General features: G+C 38.6%; 1 protein-coding gene across 7 annotated transcripts in view; it reads left to right on the forward strand.

Annotated features, from left to right (window-relative positions):
• The first annotated feature begins 436 nt into the window (after nucleotides 1–436).
• UBR3 (ubiquitin protein ligase E3 component n-recognin 3) overlaps nucleotides 437–22,592 on the forward strand; it is a 225,737-nt gene continuing 203,581 nt past the window's right edge. For all 7 annotated transcript variants that reach the window (XM_038584782.1, XM_038584784.1, XM_038584785.1 and 4 more), the window contains exon 1: nucleotides 437–984. In XM_038584782.1, the coding sequence (XP_038440710.1) occupies nucleotides 437–984 (548 nt within the window). The remainder of the gene's footprint in view (nucleotides 985–22,592) is intronic.

Here is a 22,592-nt window from a genome sequence, read left to right on the forward strand (position 1 = left end):
GTGGTCATTGGGGTTCGTAAGGATGGGAATCTACAGCTCAAAACGAGATGCGGATCCTTAGGCTACATCTGGAAGATGCTGTGTGTAAGTCCTATAGTCCAGGCAAATAAAAGTCCATGTTAAAGTTGTCTCTGTCTGTCTGTCTGTCTATTCTCTGTGTATTTTTCGAGGCGGGCCGCTCCTTCCCGTACTCCACCTCTGGGCGCCGGGAGGCGGGGAGCGACGGAGGAGCGCGCGGGGAGCAGGCCCGACGCCCGGGGGGCGTGTGCAGGGGCGGGGACGCGGCGGCGGCGGCGGCGGCGGCGGCGGCGGCGGCGGCGGCGGCGGCGCGGGGTATCGCGAGAGTTGGGCGGGCGGAGCGACCGCGGCAGTCGGTTCCCCCACCCTCCCGGGAGGAGCCGCCGGCCCTGGGCTCTCCAAATTCTGAGCTCTCATCATGGCGGCGGCGGCGGCCGCGGCGGCCGTCGGGGGGCCGCAGCCGCCCCAAGCCGAGCTGCCCGCGCCCGGGCCGGGCCTGGACAAGGCGGCCACCGCGGCGCACCTGAAGGCGGCCCTCAGCCGGCCGGACAACAGGGCAGGTGCTGAGGAGCTGCAGGCGCTGCTGGAGCGGGTGCTGAGCGCCGAGCGGCCGCTGGCCGCGGCTGCGGACGGCGAGGAGGCGGCGGCCGCGGGCGGCGGGGGCGGCGCGGGGGCGGCGGAGGAGGAGGCCCTGGAGTGGTGTAAGTGCCTTCTGGCGGGCGGCGGCGGCTACGACGAGTTCTGCGCGGCCGTGCGGGCCTACGACCCCGCGGCGCTCTGCGGCCTGGTCTGGACGGCCAACTTCGTGGCCTACCGCTGCCGGACGTGCGGCATCTCCCCCTGCATGTCGCTGTGCGCGGAGTGCTTCCACCAGGGCGACCACACCGGACACGACTTCAACATGTTCCGCAGCCAGGCCGGCGGAGCCTGTGACTGCGGGGACAGCAACGTGATGCGGGAGAGTGGGTGAGTGGGGCCCTGCTCCGGGGCGGGGGCGCCGCGGGCGGCCGGGCCGGGCCGGGCCGGGCCGGGGCGGGGAGGCCTGGCGCAGACCCCGCGCTGTCAGGGGACGCGGTGGGGGAGGGTGCAGCCGCGGGGGGTGGGGGTGGCGGTGGCGGCGGCGGCGGTGGCGGTGGGGGTGGGGGTGGCTGAGCTGTCAGCGCCGCAGGGGGAGTGGGGACAGGGGAGGGCGGAGAGCGCGCGAACCTAGGGACGGGGCAGTGGGTATTCGGGGCAGCCGGGGCGAGCGAGGGAGCGGCAGCCACGGAAGAGCCGTGCGCGGGGTGGCAGGAGGAAGGGCTGCTTGGGGAACCTGCTGCCGAGCTGTCAGTTGTGTACTTGTCGGGAAGAGCTTTAAAAGCCGCCTGGTTCTTGGGAAGGAGAGGCTGACGATGTGATTTGGCCCGGCTGGGAGGGGGCTGGTCCTGGGGGCTGCCTTGGGTCGCAGGATGCTACGAGTCGGGGAGGTGGTCCTGCGGCTGCCCGGGTGGAAGGGCTTCTGAACTGTCAGTGTGTCCGTCAGCGGCGACGGAGGAGCCCGAGAGCTTGTGAGAGTTGAGGGAGGAGGGAAAGGGGAGGGGCTTGCATGAAAAGCGACTGTTGAGCTGTCAGTGGAGTATTCGGCGTGCTGGAATGACATCTAGAACCGGGCTACTGAGCAGTCGGTTGCAGAACACGCTACGCACCAGAAGAACAAACAAAAACACTGAGCGAATGAGGAATCAGGTGTTAGGTCTTCTGCTGCAGTTAAAAGGGCACTTTATTCAGTGACTAATCTGTGAACCTCTGTCTAAGAGGAGACAGTCAACAAATGCACATTCGATAGGAGCAATGTAGCGGGGTGTCGGGACTTAGGACAAAAGGCATTTCAGAGACTGCAGCGAGTTAAAGAGTTGGTACGTTGTAGTGTCTTGGCTTGGGACGTGATATCATATCTGGGGAAGCCCTGGGAAAAGAAAGAACTTGGTGGAAGAGAGGACATTTTGGCTGGGGCAGTAGTTGAAAGAATGTTAGCCAATCCAGTTATTCAAGTTTTAAAATTTTCAGGTGTTGTAATTAATGGTAGAGCACACATCCTTTAGAAAGGGTCACTTTTTTGTTGTTGTTGTTGTTTTTTTTTCCTTTGGAGTACTTGTAGGTTACTGTTGCTATAGAATGTTGAATCTATCAGGTGCAAGCAAGGCTCCGAGGATATGCAAAATGAACAAGACATTGACCTACCCGGTTAAGCCTCTTACACTAGAGTAGAAAATGATAAATTTTTTAAATAGTCCGGGAGTTAGAGGAGCCTTCTGTGCAGAGGAAGTATGTAAAAGACTTCAGAAAGGAGGTATTTTGAGCTTGTTACTATCACTGCAACTATTAACAACAACGGCGATAGTAATTGCAGAAAACTTTTGAGACTTAAAGTGTATTCCTGACATTTAAAAAATACTTAAAAAATTAATATTTGCATAGGTAAAATATTCAAGTAGCCAAAAAAAGCAAAAGAGAAAAAATTAAAAGATGCACAGTTTGAAGTTTCCCTCCCATCCTGTCTTTCATCTGCCCAGTCCTTCCCACCATTACTGCTTTCTCTTAGTACAAAAATAAACAAGGATGAATATGTATTTTGATTATTCAGTTTCTTTTTATGCAAAAAGTAACATAACATCTTGCATTTTTCACTTACCAAGAGGTCTTTTCATGTCAGTAAATCAGTGTATTAACTTTACTTAAAAAAAAATATCTGTAATGTGTTCCATGCCACAAATTTGCCACTCTATTGATTTTTTTTGTTTTTGCTTTAAAAAAAAAAGATTTATTTATTTTTTCATGAGAGACACACACACAGAGAGGCAGAGACACAGGCAGAGGGAGAAGCAGGCTCCCTGTAGGGAGCCTGACATGGGACTGGATCCCGGGACCCTAGGATCACACCCTCCGCTGAAGGCAATGCTAAATTGCTGAGCCACCAGACTGCCCTGTTTTTACTTTTTAAGAGAGAGAGTGCATGGATGGGGGAAGGGACTGAGAAAGAGAGAGAATGTTAAGCAGGCCCCCCCTGCCCAGTGAAGAGCCCATTGTGAGGCTTGATCTCACAACCCTTAGATCATGACCTCAGCCAAAATCAAGTTGGGCATTTAACCGACTGAGCCACCCAGGCACCCTGCCACTCTTCATTTGTCATCACTTTTGCTGTTTGACATTTGGGTTTCCAGTATGAAATAAAAAATGTGGTATACCTGTCTTTTCACCTATGCAAAACTATCAGGGAGATATATTCTCAACAGTGGGATTCTCAAGTTGCCCTCCCTCCATTAAGTCTGAGTACTAAGCAGAGTATCAGACTTTCTGCTTTCCAACAGCCTCATCAAAAGAGTGTTATTAACACTTTGGATTTTTATCTGTTTGGTAAATAGTGGTCAAATATTAACTGTGTTACATTATGTAAGTCATTTATCTTCAACAAACCTGAGATTGTTACTGTCATTATTCTCATGATACAGAAGAGGAAAGTAGGGCATAGTTTTAAAAAACTTGCTCAGGATTATACAGGTAGTAAGTTACTGCTAGCCTCCTGGCTCCAGAGATGACAGCTCAACATTTCTCTCTACTGCCTCTACAAATAGCATTCCTATTGGATGTTTCTGTTCAATACTGTGTTTTTGTCTTTTTTTTTTTTTTTAATATGCCATTCTTATTTGGGCCCTTTTTTTTTTCTTTTTAAAAACTTAAAAAAAATTTTAAGAGGGATTTTAAAATGGGAATTGGAACAATCCTTTACAGGTATTTAGACATTTTTACTTCTTAGACGAGGTTAGCATTTGGGATCCCTAAAGAAGGGGAAAGTAGGAAATGTATTGATTCTTTCCTGAATTTTGGAACACAGTCATAATCATCAGGTTGATCTGGATGAGTTGTAAGTCTGATCTCTAATTGTGATGCTTCGGTGCAGGAGCAGAAATATCTCTTTATTTCTTTGAAGGTATTCATACAGGGCACATTCTAATCTTACAGCATTTGCCTTTACTGACATCTGGTAGATTCTTATTCCTCTGGCAGCCCTCTGTGAGTTGTTGATACATAGTGTTAAATAATTATTATTGCCTTTCTGAAATGCAGAACTGTTGCCTGTAGGTGCCAGCAGTTGCCATGTCCAGTTTCATGAAGGGCAAGAGTAAACAATAAATGTGTTGTGGCCATGTGAAAATTCTGATATTTTTACAACTCTTTGGGATAGAATAATTCTGGGCTACACACCTAATCTAATGCCTGGAGAAACATAGGTGACGTTAGCCAACAGTACAGGTTAAAAGGCTGCCTCTGGAACCTTTTCAGAACTGGAAATCTAAAAATTATAGCAGTGTTTCTGGTGGGCAAAGCTGGACTATGCTGGCATAGAGAAAATATATTTAACTTTTTTCAGTTTTTGATACTTCTTAAAATCCTTTTAGGTTACTAAAAGTTTAAGGTAAGTTGTGTTTTAGTTTGTAATTGTAACTGCAATAGACATTTATAAATACCATTGTTCAGTACATTTTTTTTTTAATGTTTATTTATTTATGATAGTCACAGAGAGAGAGAGAGAGAGGCAGAGACACAGGCAGAGGGAGAAGCAGGCTCCATGCACCGGGAGCCCGACGTGGGACTCGATCCCGGGTCTCCAGGATCGCGCCCTGGGCCAAAGGCAGGCGCCAAACCGCTGTGCCACCCAGGGATCCCCTGTTCAGTACATTTTTAAAGGATTCTATTTCCTCTGTATCTGCTTTCTTAATAAAGAGAAGAAACCCTGCTGTGCCTTAATCCTTTTCCCAAGTGTCTGTTATGGATAGGATATTGTACTGGAGATGGGGAAGGATCTTGGATCCATTGCAACCTATATTGCCAATTAATTTTCAAATTTATAATTATAAAATTATGAGGAGAGAACTCAGTTATTTTTGATTAGTGGTATTGATATAGTGTGGCAATATTAACAGGTGTACAAACCAAAGGAAGAAAACAACAGAATTCATTTGTGGGATGAAATTACAAAAGCATGGGACGCCTGAGTGGTTTAGCAGTTGAGTATCTGCCTTTGGCTCAGGGCATGATCCTGGTCTCGGATCCAGTCCTGCATTGGGCTCCTTGCAGGGAGCCTGCTTCTCTCTCTGCCTGTGTCTCTGCCTCTTTCTCTGTGTGTCTCTTATGAATAAATAAAATCTTAAAAAAAAAAGAAATTTGAAATTACGAAAACTATGGAAACTAGATATTAATAACTGTATGTATAACAGCATAATTTTGCCAATAATTAATAAAATGCACTCATTGTAACAAATGGTTGAAGGATGGATAAATTTTTTAAAAAAATAATGAAAAATCTAAAATAAAGTCTGATTGGTTTGTGGTTCTGATGGTGCTAACCAGAAGTTGGAATTTTAAATATTTAGTTCCCAAATTTTGGTGCAGAGGATGACCATTTTCATGTTCTATCCTGTATTTATAGGGTTTTTTTTGCCCCCTTGTTCTTCCTCACAGATTCTAAGCTCCTTAAAAAATAGGAACCTTATCTTGCTATATTTATCAGAGGCCAGCATAGTCTCTTGCACTTAGTAGGTGCTTAGTAAGTTGTATAAATTAAAGTACGTTGAGTTAAATTGGATAAAATAGTGGCTGTTACGCCTGAAAATTTGCCATGAGATTCCATTGGTTTAGTTATTCAGGTGGTGGCATTGATTATTAAATCCATAGCATCTTTTTTGAGATTGCTTTAGGAATAATTTCTTTCTTTTTCAATTTCAAAAGTAATACCTATTGGTTACAACATAAAAATAACCAGAGGGGTGCCTGGGTGACTTAGTTAAGCTTAAGTCTGCCTTTGGCTCCGGTCATGATCCCTGGATCCTCTGGCTCTCAGGCTCCCTGCTCAGCAGGGAGTATGCTTCTCTCTTCCCTCTACCCTTCCCCAAGGCTCATGCTTTCTCTCAGATAAATAAATAAAAATGGATAAAGTAAAAAGTAAGGGTTCCTTTTCCTCCGTCCCACTTCTCAGTGATAGATTTCCCTTATTTTCTTTTAAGCTTAGCCATACATTTAAAAGATGCTAGTTATAATTTACTCTGGAATTGTAGCTGTTTTGTTGTGGGAAATTTTTAGGTTTATTTGGTCTGTGGCAGTACCAGAAATGGAGGCAGTCAATGTCTAGTTAAATAGTGTCATACTCTTCTGTACCTGGCTCTTTTTCCTTTAACACATTTCTTGGACACTGTCTCTTATTAGTGCACATAGAACCATTTCATTTTTTTTACAGTTAAATTGTATTTCATTGCACTTTTATATTTTTTTCCTGTAATTTATGCTGTCATTTCCCTACTGATACACATTTAAATTGTTTCCAATCTTGGACTATTATAAATGTTTGTTGCAGTCAGTATGCTTGTATACACTTTTCTGTGTATATGTGTAAGCGTATGGGTGAGGATAAATTCCTAGAAGTTATATCTTGGTTAAAGGAAATGTACATTTTAAACTTTGATACAGCCTTCCAAAGACATGAATTTACACTCTATCAACAATGTATGAAAGAGCATGTTTCCCCACATCTTGGCCAATATATACAGTGTTATCAGTATTTCAATCTTTGTTAATCTGTTAAGTGAGAAGTGATACATTGTTTCATTTATTACTCCTCCCCCAACCCTTTCTTTCCAAACTTGAGTATTTTGAAGCAAATCTCAGATTTCTTATAATTTAATTTATAAATATTTGAGTATGTACCTCAGTAAAGAGATGTGAACTCTTAAGAATGAAACATAACCCAAATGTCCTTTGGCAGATGAATAGGTAAGCAAAATGTGGTTTTGTACATAAGATGGAATGTTACTTAGCCTTTAAAAGGAATGAAGTTTGGACACATGCTGCAGTAGGGATAATCCTTGAAGACATTATGCTAAGTGAAATAAGCCAGATACAAAGGACAAATATTATATGATTCTATTTTTATGAGGTATCTGTAATAGTTTAATTTTAGAGACAGAAGATAGATTGGTAGTTGGCAGGGGCTGGAGGGAGGAGGGTAGTGGGGAGTTATTGTGTAATGGGTACAGAGTTTCAATTTAGGAGGATGAAAAAGTTCTTGAGATGGATTGTGGTGATGGCTGCACAACAGTGTGAATGTTCTTAATATACTGAACTGCGCACTTAAAAAATGTTAAAATGGTAAGTTTTATGTCATGTATATTTTATCATAATTAAAAGAACAATCACTGTACCCTAATCATACCTAAAATATTCACAATTCTTTTTTTTTTTTTTTTAAGATTTTATTTATTTGAGAGAGTGAGCAAGAGAGTAGGGGGAGGGAGAGGGAGAAGCAGACTCCCTGCTGAACAGGGAGCTTGATGTGGGGCTCAATCCCAGGGCCCCAAGATTATGACCTGAGCTGAAGACAGATACTTAACCGAATGAGCGACCCAGGTATCCTTTCACAATTACTTCTTAAAGTCTTCAAATATCCAGTGAATGTTCAGATTTTCCCAGTTTCATGAATGATTTCTTCGGGTTGATTTAGAATTAGGATTCAAATAAGGCCCTCATATTGCGCTTGGTTGTTACATTTCTTAGGACTCTTTTTGTTATACCTCCAACCCCCCCTTTTTGGTTCTCTGCCATTTACTAGTTGAAGGAACCTGCATTCTGGGTATTCCTGATTGCATCTCTGAGATGTGATGTTTAAGTTGTTCCTTTGCCCATTATTTCCTGTAAACCAGTTGTTGGGATCTAGAGTCTTGATCAAATTTTAGATGCTATTTTTTTAAAAAGATTTTATTTATTTATTTATTTGACAGAGAGAGAGATGGAGAGAGCACAAGCAGGGGCAGTGGCAGAAGGAGAGGGAGAAGCAGGCTCCCCACTGAACAGGGAGGCTGACATGGACTCAATTCCAGGACCCTGGGATCATGACCTGAGCTGAATGCGGAAGCTTAATCAACTGAACCACTCAGGCACCCCTTAGATTCTGTTTTTTTTTTTTTTGTTTTGGCAAGGAAACTTTACAATAGTTTTATACTTCCTGTTGAATCATATCAGGAGCTAGAGAATGTTTCCTTGTCTCTCCTTTACTAATGTTAGGGTTAATCAGTGGGCTTAGACTTGTTAGTGTGATCCATTTGTTATAAAGTTACCTATCTTGTTAAATATTTTAGTATCTAAATTATTATTATTGTCCAGATCCATATTTTTATTAGAGTTTGCAAAATGGTGATATTCTAATTTTAGTATCCTTTTATATTCTAATGAGAGTTCTTTCTAGACTGCTTTTCAAGTTTCAAGGATCACGTGTACTCCTATGTGGTCTCTACCTGTACTGCCAACCTTATAACCTCCATTGCAGTGGGATCCTCTGTTATTTCTTTAACTCACTGTATATATTCTTGTCCTTGAAGTTTCATGTTGTTTCTGCTCCTACAAAGTCCAGTGGAAAGTTTTCCTTTGACTGTCAAGCTCATCTGTAGGAGCAGCACTCCTGTAACATAAGTACACTGTGAAACTGTATTGCAGGATTTGATTTTTCTGAATTATAACAATTCTTTTGTCATCTCTAGGTTTTATTTCTACAAACTTTCAATAAAGATTTGATGATAAAGACCTGTGCCATATCTACCTCTTTTATTTATATCCTCTCACATATATTTAGAGTTTAGTAAATGGGTTATTTTTTAGTAAATTGTATCATATATTGTGTTTTACTGATTTTGTAGGGAGGGTGTTAGAGCTAATCTCTTAAATTATTTATTTATGTATGTATCCATGTATTTACATGTGAAATTTTCTTTCCTATAAATCTGTAATTTTCTCTACAGCAATACCAATCTAACTTAGGTCATGAATTCAAACAAGGGAACATGACACCTCTCATGATCCAAGAACTTGGAGGAAAAATAATTGAAAAAAACCTTTTCTCTTTTCTGTGTTCATTTTACTTATTTTTTACTTTCTTTTTTTTGATTGCTAATTTACCAGAAATAGTATAGACTGATTCTTAATTTAGAAGAGTCTACTTGAGGTGGAAGTATAATTTCTAGTCATCTTCATTGTAGTAAGGTTTAACTACAACACAGCAATTTGTAAGTCTTATTAGATTGTAATTATTTTTTCTAACCATTTTTATGTCATATAAAACCCATTAAAACTTTTTTCGACTATGAAACATTTTCAAGATACAGAAAAGTAATCTAAAAAATATCTTTTTACTCACCACTGAGATTAATAGATGTTAACCTTTTGCCCTACTTGCTATAGAGCTTTTTTTTTTTTTTTTTAAGATTTTATTTATTCATTCATGAGAGATGGAGAGGGAGAGAGAGAGAGAGGCAGAGACACAGGCAAAGGGAGAAGCAGGCTTCATGCAAGGAGCCTGATGTGGGACTCGATCTGGGGACTCCAGGATCATGGCCGGGGGCGGAAGGCGGTGCTAAACCGCTGAGCCACCCAGGGATCCCCTAGAGCTTTTTTTTTTTTTTTTTTTTTGGGGGGGGTGGGGGTAAAAAACTAAAGGTCATCTTCTCCCTTCCTTTATCTTTCCCTCCCGAGGGATTATCATTATCCTGAAATTCCTGTGTGAAAATCCATGCATGTTTTTTACTTTTACTACATTTAAACAATATATGATTATTTTAGTGTTAAAATTGTGCTTAAATTAGAATTTCTTTGAAACTTGCCTTTTTCACTTACCAGGTTACTAATGTAAATGAGTTTATTGGGCAACCCCAGGTGGCCCAGCGGTTTGGCGCCACCTTCAGTCCAGGGCGTGATCCTGGAGACCGGGGATCGAGTCCCATGTCAGGCTTCGTGCATGGAGCCTGCTCCACCCTCTGCCTGTGTCTCTGCCTCTCTCTCTCTCTCTCTCTCTGTGTCTCATGAATAAATAAATAAAAATCTTAAAAAAAATAAATGAGTACATTTGTATCTAGCTGCTAAGTATTCTGTAGTGTCTTTAAACCATGATTTGCCAATCTATTTCTTTGCTACGGGACAATTAGATGCTTTACATTTTTTCATTGTTTTTTCAGGGCTGCAGTGGACTTTTTGTATGTGTCTCTTTGTGTAGGTATACTAGAATTTTTTTTAGGATAGATTAGGAGAGGAACTGCTAGTTCATAGAGTGTGCTTGCTATTCTTCATATGCACGTATACAGTTTTGTGTATTGTGTGTCAGTCTGTTGGATATAAACATATTTTTAAAATTTGCATTTTCCTGACTCCTAGGAGAGTTGAACATGTTTTCATGTCTTTAGGCCATTTGAGTTCTTCCTTTGTGAATTGCTAGTTCATATTCTTTGCCTGTTTTCTGTTTTATATTACTGAGTTTTATGACTACTATATATATATATATATATTCTAGATACTGATCCTTAGTTATGTAGATTCCTAATTTCATCTTTCAGTCAGTGGCTTGTCTTTTCCTTTTTTTTTTTTTTTTTTTTAAAGATTTTATTTATTTATTCATGATAGTCACAGAGAGAGAGAGAGAGGCTCAGAGACACAGGCAGAGGGAGAAGCAGGCTCCGTGCACCGGGAGCCCGACGTGGGATTCGATCCCGGGTCTCCAGGATCGCGCCCTGGGCCAAAGGCAGGCGCCAAACCGCTGCGCCACCCAGGGATCCCGGCTTGTCTTTTCCCCTCGTTATGTATAATAGTGTGGCAAAACGCTTTAAATTAAAAATATAATGTTTCTTCTATAGTTTGCATTATTTGTGTCTTTTTATTTATTTTATTTTTATTTATTTATTTTTTAAAAGTTTATTTATTTACAGAGAGAGAGAGGCAGAGACAGAGGCAGAGGGAGAAGCAGGCTCCATGCAGGGAGCCCGATGTGGGACTCAATCCCGGGGCTCCAGGATCACGCCCTGGGCCGAAGGCAGGCACTAAACCACTGATCCACTCAGGGATCCCCCTATTTTTATTTTTAACTATTTTATTTATCCATTTGGTAGAGAAAGATAGCACAAGCAGGGAGAGTGGCTGAGGGAGGGGGAGAAGCAGACTCTCTGCTAAGTAGGGAGCCCAATGTGGGGCTGGATCTCAGGACCCTTGGATCATGACCTGAGCCAAAGGCAGATGCTCAACTGACTGAGCCACCCAGGCGCCCCAATTTGTGTCTTTTAAAAGCACTCCTCTCTACCTTAGTTCATATGGCAATTTTCTATGTGTGTCCTAAGCTTTCTGTTGTATTGGTATGTGCAACAATGTCATCCTGCTTTAATTATTATAACGTTAGAATAAATGTTGCAACAATAATAATAATTCTAATTATTATTAGAATAAATGTTGATATGTCAGGATTTCCATTATTATTGTTCTTCTAAAGGATCTTAGCCATTTTTGGTCCCTAACTCTTTCATTTGAATTTCAGGATCAGCTTGTCAAATTCTGTGGAAAATTTCTGTTAGATATTGATTGAAATCACATTAAATTTGAGGACATTGCATAAGGAGACATTAAACAAGGATATTCATTATAATACCATTTGAAATTGGGAAAAATTGGCAACAGAGAGATTAGTAAACTGTGGTTTAATCATGCAGTAGAATACTTTATAGTAGAAAACAAATACTGTTATCTTTATAGTATTTAGTGTGCCTCTCCATGAGAGTAGTATAAATTGTTTTTGCCTCCAATAAAGTAATTTTCTCCATAAGTTATATATCTTTTGTTAGATTTGTTCCCTGAGGGGATCCCTGGGTGGCGCTGTGGTTTGGCGCCTGCCTTTGGGCGCGATCCTGGAGACCCGGGATCGAGTCCCATGTCAGGCTCCCGGTGCATGGAGCCTGCTTCTCCCTCTGCCTATGTCTCTGCCTCTCTCTCTCTCTCTCTCTCTCTCTCTCTGTGACTATCATAAATAAATAAAAATTAAAAAAAAAGATTTGTTCCCTGACATATTATTTTTGGAAAAAACTACTTTTTCCAATTTCTTGTTTATTGCTTTTTATCCAATATTTTATATTACAAACATTTTCAAATGCTTTTGAATTTTTTATATGGAGCATCTTTAACCAACCTTCGGAAGTTTTTTTCTAAAATTAATCAGTAGATTTTCCTTTAATAAGTGCTTATTTTGGGCAGCCTGGGTGGCCCAGTGGTTTAGCGCCACCTTCAGCCCAGGGTGAGATCCTGGAGATTGGGGATCGACTCTCGCGTCTGTCTCCCTGCATGGAGCCTGCTTATCCCTCTGCCTGTGTCTCTGCCTCTCTCTCTCTCTCTCTCTCTCTCTCTCTCTCTCTGTGTGTGTGTCTCTCTCATGAATAAATAAAATCTTTGAAAAAAAAATAAGTGCTTATTTTATATCAGGCATTTACATGTATCTCATTTAACATTTTCTTTTTTAAAAAAATATTTTATTATTCATTCATTCATTCATGAGAGAGACAGAAAGAGAGAGAGAGAGAGAGAAAGAGAGAGAGAGAGAGAGAGAGGCAGAGAGGCAGAGACTTAGGCAGAGGGAGAAGCAGGCTCCATGCAAGGAGCCCAATGTGGGACTTGATCCTGGATCCCAGGATCATGCCCTGGGCCAAAGGCAGATGCTCAACCTTTGAGCCACCCAGGTGTCCCTCATTTAACATTTTCAACAAGCCCCTAGGTATTGATATTATCATCTACACAAGTAAAATATTGTCCCAGAGATGCAACTTGACCAAAGTTACACAGCTCTTATTCACAACTATTTTTTGTCCACATTCAGAACCTGTGTACTTAACTCCTAGTGCCTCTGTTGTTACTGCATTTTAGTGAAGGTTAAGGAAAAGTTTACAGAGAATTTGAATTTGATCTGCAGGGAGGTTGGGGGGTGAGGGAGAACTTCATGGATAAAAGGAACAGAACACACAAAGCTTCACAGGCATGAAAGAACATAATGCAATCAAGTGCTAGTGTACTTTTCACCTTCTCTCTTGAATAATATTTTAACTAGGTGGAGAATTTTAGTTACGTTTATTTCCCTAGCACTTTGAAAATGCTATTCTGTTGTCCTCTGGTCTCTTGTTGGGAAGTATTTTAATCTAATTGTTCCTTTGTAAGTAATCTGCTTTATTCATTAGTTGCTTTTAATGTTTATCTTTTGGTGATCTGTCGTTTCCCTATGATGTGTCTAGGTATGACTTTATTTGTTGCATTGGCTCTAGATGAGGATTGTCTCATTTCTTCTGGAAATTCTCAACCATTGTCCCTTTGATTTTCAAGTTTTTCCCATTCTTTTCTGTTTTGGGACTGCTGTAATATATTTGTTGGATCTTCTCATTCTGTCTTCTAAATACTAGACCATACTCATTTTCTATCCATTTATCTTTTGGGGGGGCTGGATTGAGGGTGATTTCCCCAGATCTGTCTTATAGATAATTCCTTCTTCAACTCTATCTCATCCGTTGTTTAGCTTGCCTATTAAGTTTTTAATTTGAATACATGTATTTTTCAGTCCTAGGAAAATCTTTTCATATTGACTTGCCCTCCCATCCACCATTTTTTTTAACTTGCCCTTCTTAAACAAAAGTCTTATTCTTTAGTTAGGGTTTCAATTCCTTTTATGCTTGTAGTAATTTTATTTTTCATTTTTATTTCTTAAAAAAGATTTTATTTATTTATTTGACTGAGAGAACGTGAGAGAGCACAAGCAGGGGGAGTCGCAGGGGGTGGGAGAGAAGCAGGCTGTGGGCTCAATCCCAGGACCCTGGGATCCTGACCTGACCCGGAGGCAGACCCTTAACCGACTGAGCCACCCAGGTGCCCTACAAATTGTACACATTTAAAATGTATTTAAGTTGTCACATATGTATACCTCTGTAAAACTATCACCGCAATCAAAATAATAAACATAGCAATGACTCCCAAAAGGGTCCTTGTACCTCTTTGTAATCCATACTTCCTGCCTTTTCCTGTGCCCCTTCCCCCAGCAACTACTTATCTACATTCCATTGCTATGGATTATTTGCATTTCTAGAGTTTTATATAAATGGAATTATGTATGTATATTTTTTGATCTGTTGTCTTTCAGCATAATTATTTTTTTCAGCATAATTATTTTGAGTTTCATTTATAAAGTTGTGTGTCAAAAGTTCATTACTTTATTGCTAAATAGTATTCCATTATATGATAAACCACAATTTATTTATCTGTGTATCTGTTGATAAACATTTGAGTAATTTCTAGTTTTGGGTTATTAAAAATAAAGCTGCTATCAACATTTGTATTCAAGTTTTTATATGGATATTAGCAAATTTTTGTATGGATACTTCATTTTTTTTACGTAAATACCTAGGTATGTAATGAGTGGATCATATGGTAGAAGTATGTTTAATTTTTAAGAATTTAAAAAGCTAAAAAAAAATAATTTAAAAAGCTGTGATTTTATATATATGATAAAAGTTTACATTTCAATTATTTTTAAGTGTGTAATTCAGTGCATTAATTGCATAATGTTTAACTTTTAAAGAAACTTTCAAAATGTCTTCCCACGTTTTTCCATTCTATATTCCTACCAGCAATATCGGAGAATTCCAGTTCCTCTGTATCATTACTAACACTTTTATGGTCAGTTTTTAAAATTTTAGGTGTTCTAATAGGTATGTAGTAGTGTCTTCTTATAGTATTAATTTGCATTTTTAATGATTTAATGATCCTTTTTAGGGGGCTTTCAAATATATTCTTTTTAAAATTTAAATTCAGTTAATTAACATATAGTGTATTATTAGTTTCAGAGGTGGAGTTCAGATGACTCATGATCCTTTAAAGCATTTTTTCATTTGCTGATTTGTCATCTGTATATCTTTAGTCAGGTATTGATTGGTTCAAATCTTTTTTTTTTTTTAAGATTTTATTTATTCATGAGACACAAGGAGAGAAAGGCAGAGACACAGACAGAGAGGGAGGCAGGCTCCCCACAAGGAGCCCCATATGGGACTCAGTCTCAGGACCCCGGGATCACAGCCAAGGCAAAGGCAGATGCCCAACTACTGAGCCCCCCAGGAGTCCCTTGGTTCAAATCTTTTGCCTATTTTTTTCTTACTGGTTTATTTGTTTCCTTTGTTTCTAATTATTAACTTTTTTCTAGTTATTTTATTTAATTATTTATTTTTAAAGGTAGGCTCCATGCCCAACATGGAGCTTAAAGTCATGACCCTATAATCAAGAGTTGCATGTTCCACTGACAGAGCCAGCCAGACATCCTTCTAATTATTAACTTTTGATAGTTCCTTATCTATTGTGGATAAAAGTCCTTTATCAGATATATGATTTGCAAATATTTCTTTCTGCTCTGTGACTTATCTATTAACAATATCTTTTGAAGACTAGAGGGTTTTAATTTTGGTGAAGTTCACCTTATCAATGTGTTGGTCCCTTTTGGATCCTACCTTTGATGTTAGAATTAAGAAGTATTTACCTAACTCAGCATTAGGATTTTCTTGTGGAAGGTTTATAGGTTTAAGCTTTTGAGCAGTTTTGAGTTAATTTTTACATATGGTATAAGATCTAGATCAAAGTCCATTTTTTTTTTTTTTGCATATGGAAATGTAGTTGTTGAAAATACTGTCCTTTCGTCATTGAATAGCTTTGGCACCTTTAACAAAAATTAGTTGCTCCTCTATGTGTGGATCTGTTTCTGGACTTCCTTTTTTTTGAAAGATTCATTCATTCATTCATTCATTCATTTATTATAGACAGACAGAGAGAGAGAGGCAGAGACACAGGAGGAAGGAGAAGCAGGCTCCATGCCGGGCGCCCAACGCAGGACTCGATCCCAGGACTCCAGGATCGTACCCTGGGCCACAGGCAGGCGCTAAACCGCTGAGCCACCCAGGGATCCCCTGTTTCTGGACTTCCTATTTTTATGCCAGTGCCTAACTCTATGGATTACTGTAGTAAGAATATAGTAAAATAGTATTAGCCTTCCAACTTTAATATATATATTTTAAAGATTTATTTATTATTTTAGAGGGGGATGTGACAGGAGAGGGAGAGGAAAGATCTCAAGCAGTCTCCCTGCTGAGCATGGAGCCGGTCTTGGGGTTTGATCCCTCCATCCAGAGATCATGACCTGAGCTGAAATCAAGAGTTGGGTACTTAACTGACTGAGCCATCCAGGTGTCTGCTAAGATTTTGACTGGGATTGTGTTGAATCTGTAGATCAGTTTGTAGATAATTGACATCCTAACATTAGTAAGTCTTCCAACTTATGGACATGGTAAATCTATTCATTTTTTAAGGTTTTCTTTAATTTCTCTCAGCAGTGTTTTGTAGTTCTCAGGGAACACATCTTGCACATTAAAAAAAATTCAATTTCTGATTGTTGCTAGTAAATAGAAATCAATTTTTTTTTGGTGAAGATTACGTATTTTAGAGAGGGAGAGGGAGGGAGTGTGCATGTGCACTTCAGGGAGGGGCAAAAGGAGAGGGAAAGAGAGACTCTCAAGCTGACTCCCCAATGAGACAGAGCATGATGTGGGGCTTCTTTCCATGACCCTGAGATCATGACTTGAGCCTAAATCAAGAATTGGATGCCTACCTGAGGCATCCAGGCACCCCTCAATTAAGTTTTGTATATTGATCTTGTATTTTGCAGCCTTGCTAAACTTACTTATTCTTTTGTAGACTCCATTATGTTTTCTATGTAGATGAGTATGCTGACTCTGAATAAAGATAGTTTTACTTCTTCGTTTCAAATCATAGTGCCACTTATTTATTTTGGATTGCATGGAACAGAATCTCCATTACACTATTGAGCAGAAGTGGTGAATGTGGACATTCTTGTCCTGTTCCTGATGTTGTATTATTAAATATATTAGCTGTAGGATTTTGTTAAATGCCTTTCATCAGACTGAAGAATTTCTCTTCTTAGCTGAGAATTTAAAAAAAAATCACAAATGAGTTTTTATCAAGTGTTTTTTTTTGCTTCTATTGAGATAATTAGATGATTTTTCTTTTTTAATCTGTAGATATGGGGAATTACATGAAATAATTTTTGAATATTGAACCACTCTTGTATTCTTGGGATAAACTCTACTTTGTCATGATGTATTATTGTCTTTTTTATGTATTGTTGGATTCAAGTTGCTAGTATTTTGATGTAAGGATTTTTGTATCTGTGTTCATGAGAAATATTGGATTTCCTTTGCAATATCTTAGTTTTCTTCTTTGGTAATATCTTTGTCTGATTTGGGTATCATGGTAAAGCTATTTACATAAAATGAGCCGGGAAAGTTTCCTCCTTCTTCTTCTTTTTTTTTTTTTTTTTTTCAGAGTTTTTGTAGAATATAACTATTTCTCCCTCAAATGTCTGGAGGAGTTTCACAGTGAAGCAATAAGTTTGGAGTATTTACTGTTGGAATTTTTTTTTAAAGTTTATTTATGTATTTATCCATGAGAGACACAAAAAGAGAGGCAGAGACAGAGGCAGAGGAAGGAGAATCAGACTCCTGCAAGGAGCCCGATGTGGGACTCAATCCTGGGAATCTGGGATGAGGCCCTGAGCTGAAGGCAACCGCTGAGCCACCCAGGTGTCCCTGTTGGAATGTTTTCGAGTACAAATGGAATTTCTTTAATGATGTAGTACTTATTCAGGTTACCTTTTTTCCTGTGTATGCTTTGGCAGTTTTAATCTTTTGAGGAATTTGTCCATTTCATCTAAATTGAATTTATGGGCAAAATGTCCTTTGTAATATTTTATTGTTCTTTCCATGTCTTTAGGTTATCTAGGGATCCTGTTTTTCATTCGTCAAAATTATTGGTGTTTCCAAGAAATCAGCTTTTGGTTTTATTGATTTCTATCTTTTTTTCTTTTCTATCTGTTCTTCATTGTTATGTGCTTTTTATTACTGTCTTCCTTCTTGTTTGGTTTTAATATTGTCATTTTTTTTATAAGATGGCATTTTAGAGCAATGCTTTGTGACCTTTTTTCTTTTCTAACATAAGTTTTTGATGTTATAAATTTCCCTCTATGTACAGCTTTAGAGGCAACCCATAGATTTTGATATATTTTTACTTTTATTCAATTTCAGCTGTTTTCTGTTTTCCATGGTTTCCTCTTTGGCCCATGGGTTATTTAGAAGTTTTAGAGATTTTTCCCAGATTATGTTTTTTAGTAATTTCTAGGTGAATTCTGTTATAGTCAGAGGGTATACGTATATATCAATTTATTTAAAAATGTTAACTTTTTTTTAAGCTTTCCTTCATAATCCAGAATATGGTCAGTCTTTGTGAATGTTCCATGTGCATTTGAAAAAAATATGTGTTGGGCGCCTGGATGGCTCTGTTAAGTGTCTGTCTTCAGCTCAGATTAGGATTATGGGATTCAGCCCCATATCAGGCCCCCCTGCACATCAGGGAGTTTGCTACTCCCTCTGCCCCTGCTCTACTTGTGCTCGCTCTTTCTCTTTAAATCATTTTCTCTCTCTCAAATAAATAAATAAAAACTTAAACCAAAGATTTAAATCTGTCACTTTGGAATTTGCTTTTTATTTATCCCATCTATCTTTTGTTTTTTTTCCCTCTCTTTTCTGCCTTCTTTTGGATTTTTTTTTTGTTTCCATTTTATCTCCTTTGTTGGTTTATTATCTTCTTATTGTTATTTTACTGGTTGCTTTATGGTTTATAGTATACATCTTTAACTTTTCACAGTCCATTCTGAATTATATTATGCTAATTTATATATATATATGGGAACCTTATGATGGTGTGTTTCTGTTTTTTTCTCTCCCAGCTTATATCCTATTGTTGTCATGTGTTTTATTTTTATGTGCACCATAAACCACTGAATACATTGTTCTTATTTTTATTTACACAATCAATAATTTTTGGAAGAGATTTAAAATAACAATAACAATAACAACAACAACAACAATAATAATAATAAATAAAATCTTACCCATTAGTTACCATTTGTAGTGTATTTTGTTCCATTGTGTAGGTCTGAGTTTCCATCTGGTACCATTTTCCTTCTGCTTAAATGATTTCCTTTAACATATCTGATAGTGTGAGTTTGCTAGTGATAAATTCTTTCCTTTTTTGTATGTCTGAAAATGTCTTTCATTTGCTTTTTTTTGCATTTGTTTTTGAAAGATAATTTCTCTGGCTCTAGGATTCTAGTACAGTTGACCCTTCAACAAACCAGGGTTTAGGGATATGACCTCTGCATAGCTGAAAATCTACTTAGTGAAAAGTTATAAGGAGATTTTCAGATTTAATAATAGTAGCCTGTTGTTGACTGGAAGCCTTCCTGATAATGTAAACAGTTGATTAATGCATATTTTCTATGTTATATGTATTCTATGCTGTATTCTTAAAGTAAGCTAGAGCAAAGAAAATATTAAAATCAGAAGTGGGGTGCCTAGGTGGCTCAGTCAGTTAAGCATCTGCCTTTGGCTTAGGTCATGATCTCAAGGTCCTGGGATTGAGCTCCACTTTGAGTTCCTTGCTTGGCAGGGGAGTCTGCTTCTCCCTCTCTCCCTGCCCCTCTCCCCTGCACATATTCTCTCTGTCTCCCTGGTTGTTCAAGGGCTAACTGTATATGATTGATTCTTAAACTAAGATAATTTATCATCATTTAATCAGAAGGACCATGCAGCCTGGATTCCACTCCCCTCAGCTTTATTGAAGTACAATTGACAAATAAAGTTGTATAAATTGAAGGTATATAATGTGATGATAAATGTATGTATTGCAAAACGATCACAACAATAAAATTAGCTAAGACATCCATCACCTCACATAGTTACTTTTTTTTGTAGTAAAAACTCTTAAGATCTACATTCTTAGCAAATTTCAAGTATATGGTGTAGTATTGTTAACTATAGTCACCATGATATATGTGAGATCATCAGAATTTATTTACCTTGCAACGGGAAGCTTGTACCCAGTCATTAGTAATTCCTTATTTCCTCTCCAGGCTTTGACCATGAGCATTTTACTCTGTTTCTATGAGTTTAGCTTTTTAGATTTCACACATAGGTGTGGTCATACAGTATTTGTCTTTTTCTCTCTAATTTATTTCACTTAGCATAATAATGCCTTTTTGGTTTATTCATGTTGTCACAAATGGCAGGATTGCCTTTTTTTTTTTTGTAGCATGTTGTTTAGATTCCATATGTTTGTGTTTTTCCAGTTTTCTTCTTGTGATTGGGATTTCCTTTTTTTTTTTTTTAATGGCTGAATAACACTCCATTGTGTGTGTGTGTATCATTTTCTTTATGCATTCATTTGTCAACTGAGAGTTGTTTCTATGTTTTTGCTATTGTGATAATGCTGCCTTGAACATTGGGGTTCAGCTATCTCTTTGAGATAATGACTTAATTTCTTTTGGATATATACTCAGAAGTGGGTTTGCTGGATTGTATGCTAGTTCTATTTTTAATTTTTTGAGAAACTTTTTTTTTTTTTTTTAATTTTTATTTATTTATGATAGTCACACAGAGAGAGAGAGAGAGGCAGAGACACAGGCAGAGGGAGAAGCAGGCTCCATGCACCGGGAGCCCGATGTGGGATTCGATCCTGGGTCTCCAGGATCGCGCCCTGGGCCAAAGGCAGGCGCCAAACCGCTGCGCCACCCAGGGATCCCTAATTTTTTGAGAAACTTTCATACTGTTTTCCATAATGTACCAATTTACGTTCCTACCAACAGTAAACAGGAGTCTTTTCTTCTTATCTTTGGCAACATTTGCTAACTATTGTTTTTTTGATAAAAGGAATACTAACAGAAGTGTGGAGATTTTGGGGTGCATGGGTGGCTCAGTTGATTAAGCTTCTGCCTTTGGCTTGGGTCATGATCCCAGAATCCTGGGATGGAGACTCCTCAGACTCCCTGCTCTGTGGGGAGCCTGCTTCTCCCTCTCCTCTCCCACTCATGCTGTCACTATCTCTGTCTCTGTCTTTCAAATAAATAAAATATTTTAAAAAAATGATGTGATCTACCTCATTTTGGTTTTGGTTTACATTTCCTAATGATTATTGATGTTGAGCATGTTTTTTGTCCATTTTGTCCATTTTTATGTTGTCTTTGGAAGAATGTCTATTCTATTCCTTTACCCATTTAAAAATAAGGTTTTTTTTTTTTTTTTTTGCTGTTGGGTTATATGAGCTCTTAATAAATTTGAATATTAACCCTTTATCAAATAAATGGTTTGGAAACATTCCAGTGCTCTAATTCCTTAGGTTGCTTTTTAATTTTGATTGCTTCCTTTGCTGTGTAGAAACTTTTTATTTTGTAAAGATATTTTTTTTTAAATTTTTTTAAAATTTATTTATGATAGTCATACAGAGAGAGAGGGAGAGAGAGGCAGAGATAGGCAGAGGGAGAAGCAGGCTCCATGCACCGGGAGCCTGACGTGGGATTCGATCCCGGGTCTCCAGGATCGCACCCTGGGCCAAAGGCAGGCGCCAAACCGCTGTGCCACCCAGGGATCCCTGTAAAGATATTTATACTTGTTTATTTTTGCTCTATTTGCTTATATTTTTGGTATTATACCCAAAAAGTCATTGCCAAAGTTAATGTCAAGAAGCCTTTTTTTCTGGGAGTTTTATTGTGTCTGGTCTTGTAGTTAAATCTTTAATCCAGTTTGAGTTAATTTTTCTGAGTGTGTAAGGTAGGGATCCAATTTCATTTCTTTGCATGTGAATATCTAGTTTTCTCAGTGCTATTTATTTAAGAGATTATCCTTTCCCCATTGTTTATTCTTAGCTCCTTTGTTGAATATTAGTTGGCCATATATGCATCAGTTTATTTCTGGGGTTTCTGTTTTGTTTCATTGATCTGTGTATTTTTTTTTTATGGTAGTGTCATTCTGTTTTGATTACTATAGTTTTGAAATATAGTTGGAATCAGGAAGTGTGAAGTCTCCAGCTTTGTTCTTCTTTCTCAAGACTGCTACTTAAGGTCTTTTGTGATTTTATATGAATTTTAGGATTTTTTTTCTATTTCTGTGAAAAATGCTATTGGAATTTTTATAGGGGTTACATTGATTCTATAAATTGCTTTGTCTAGTATGGACATTTTAACAATGTTAATTCTTCCTGTCCATGAACATGGGAAATCTTTCTTTCCATTTATTTATATCATCTTCAGTTTCTTTCATCAATATTTTATAGTTTAGAGTGTACAGATCTTTCATTTCCTTGGTTAAATTTATTCCTACATATTTTAGTGCTTGGATACTATTGTAAATGGGATTTCTTTCCTTAGTTTTTTTCAAATAGTTCTTTGTTAGTATATAAAAAGTAGTTGAGTTTTGTATGTTTTTTGCATCCTGTGTTTAGTAATATTCTAATAGTTTTTTGGTGTAGTTTTTACGGTTTTTTATATATAATATGTCTTCTGTAAACAGATAATTTTGCTGCTTTCTGATTTGGATGCCTTTTATTTATATTTCTTGCCTAGTTGTTGCAATTGGGACTTCAGTGCTATGTTGAGTAGAAGTGATAATAATAGGTATTCATATATTGTTCCTGATTTTTATTTTATTTTTTTAATTTTTAAAAAATTTAAAAAAATATTTATTTATGATAGTCACGGAGAGAGAGAGAGAGAGAGAGAGGCAGAGACACAGGCAGAGGGAGAAGCAGGCTCCATGCACCGG

The sequence above is a fragment of the Canis lupus genome, chromosome 36, assembly GCF_011100685.1.
Source record: "Canis lupus familiaris isolate Mischka breed German Shepherd chromosome 36, alternate assembly UU_Cfam_GSD_1.0, whole genome shotgun sequence".
NCBI classification, from domain to species: domain Eukaryota; kingdom Metazoa; phylum Chordata; class Mammalia; order Carnivora; family Canidae; genus Canis; species Canis lupus.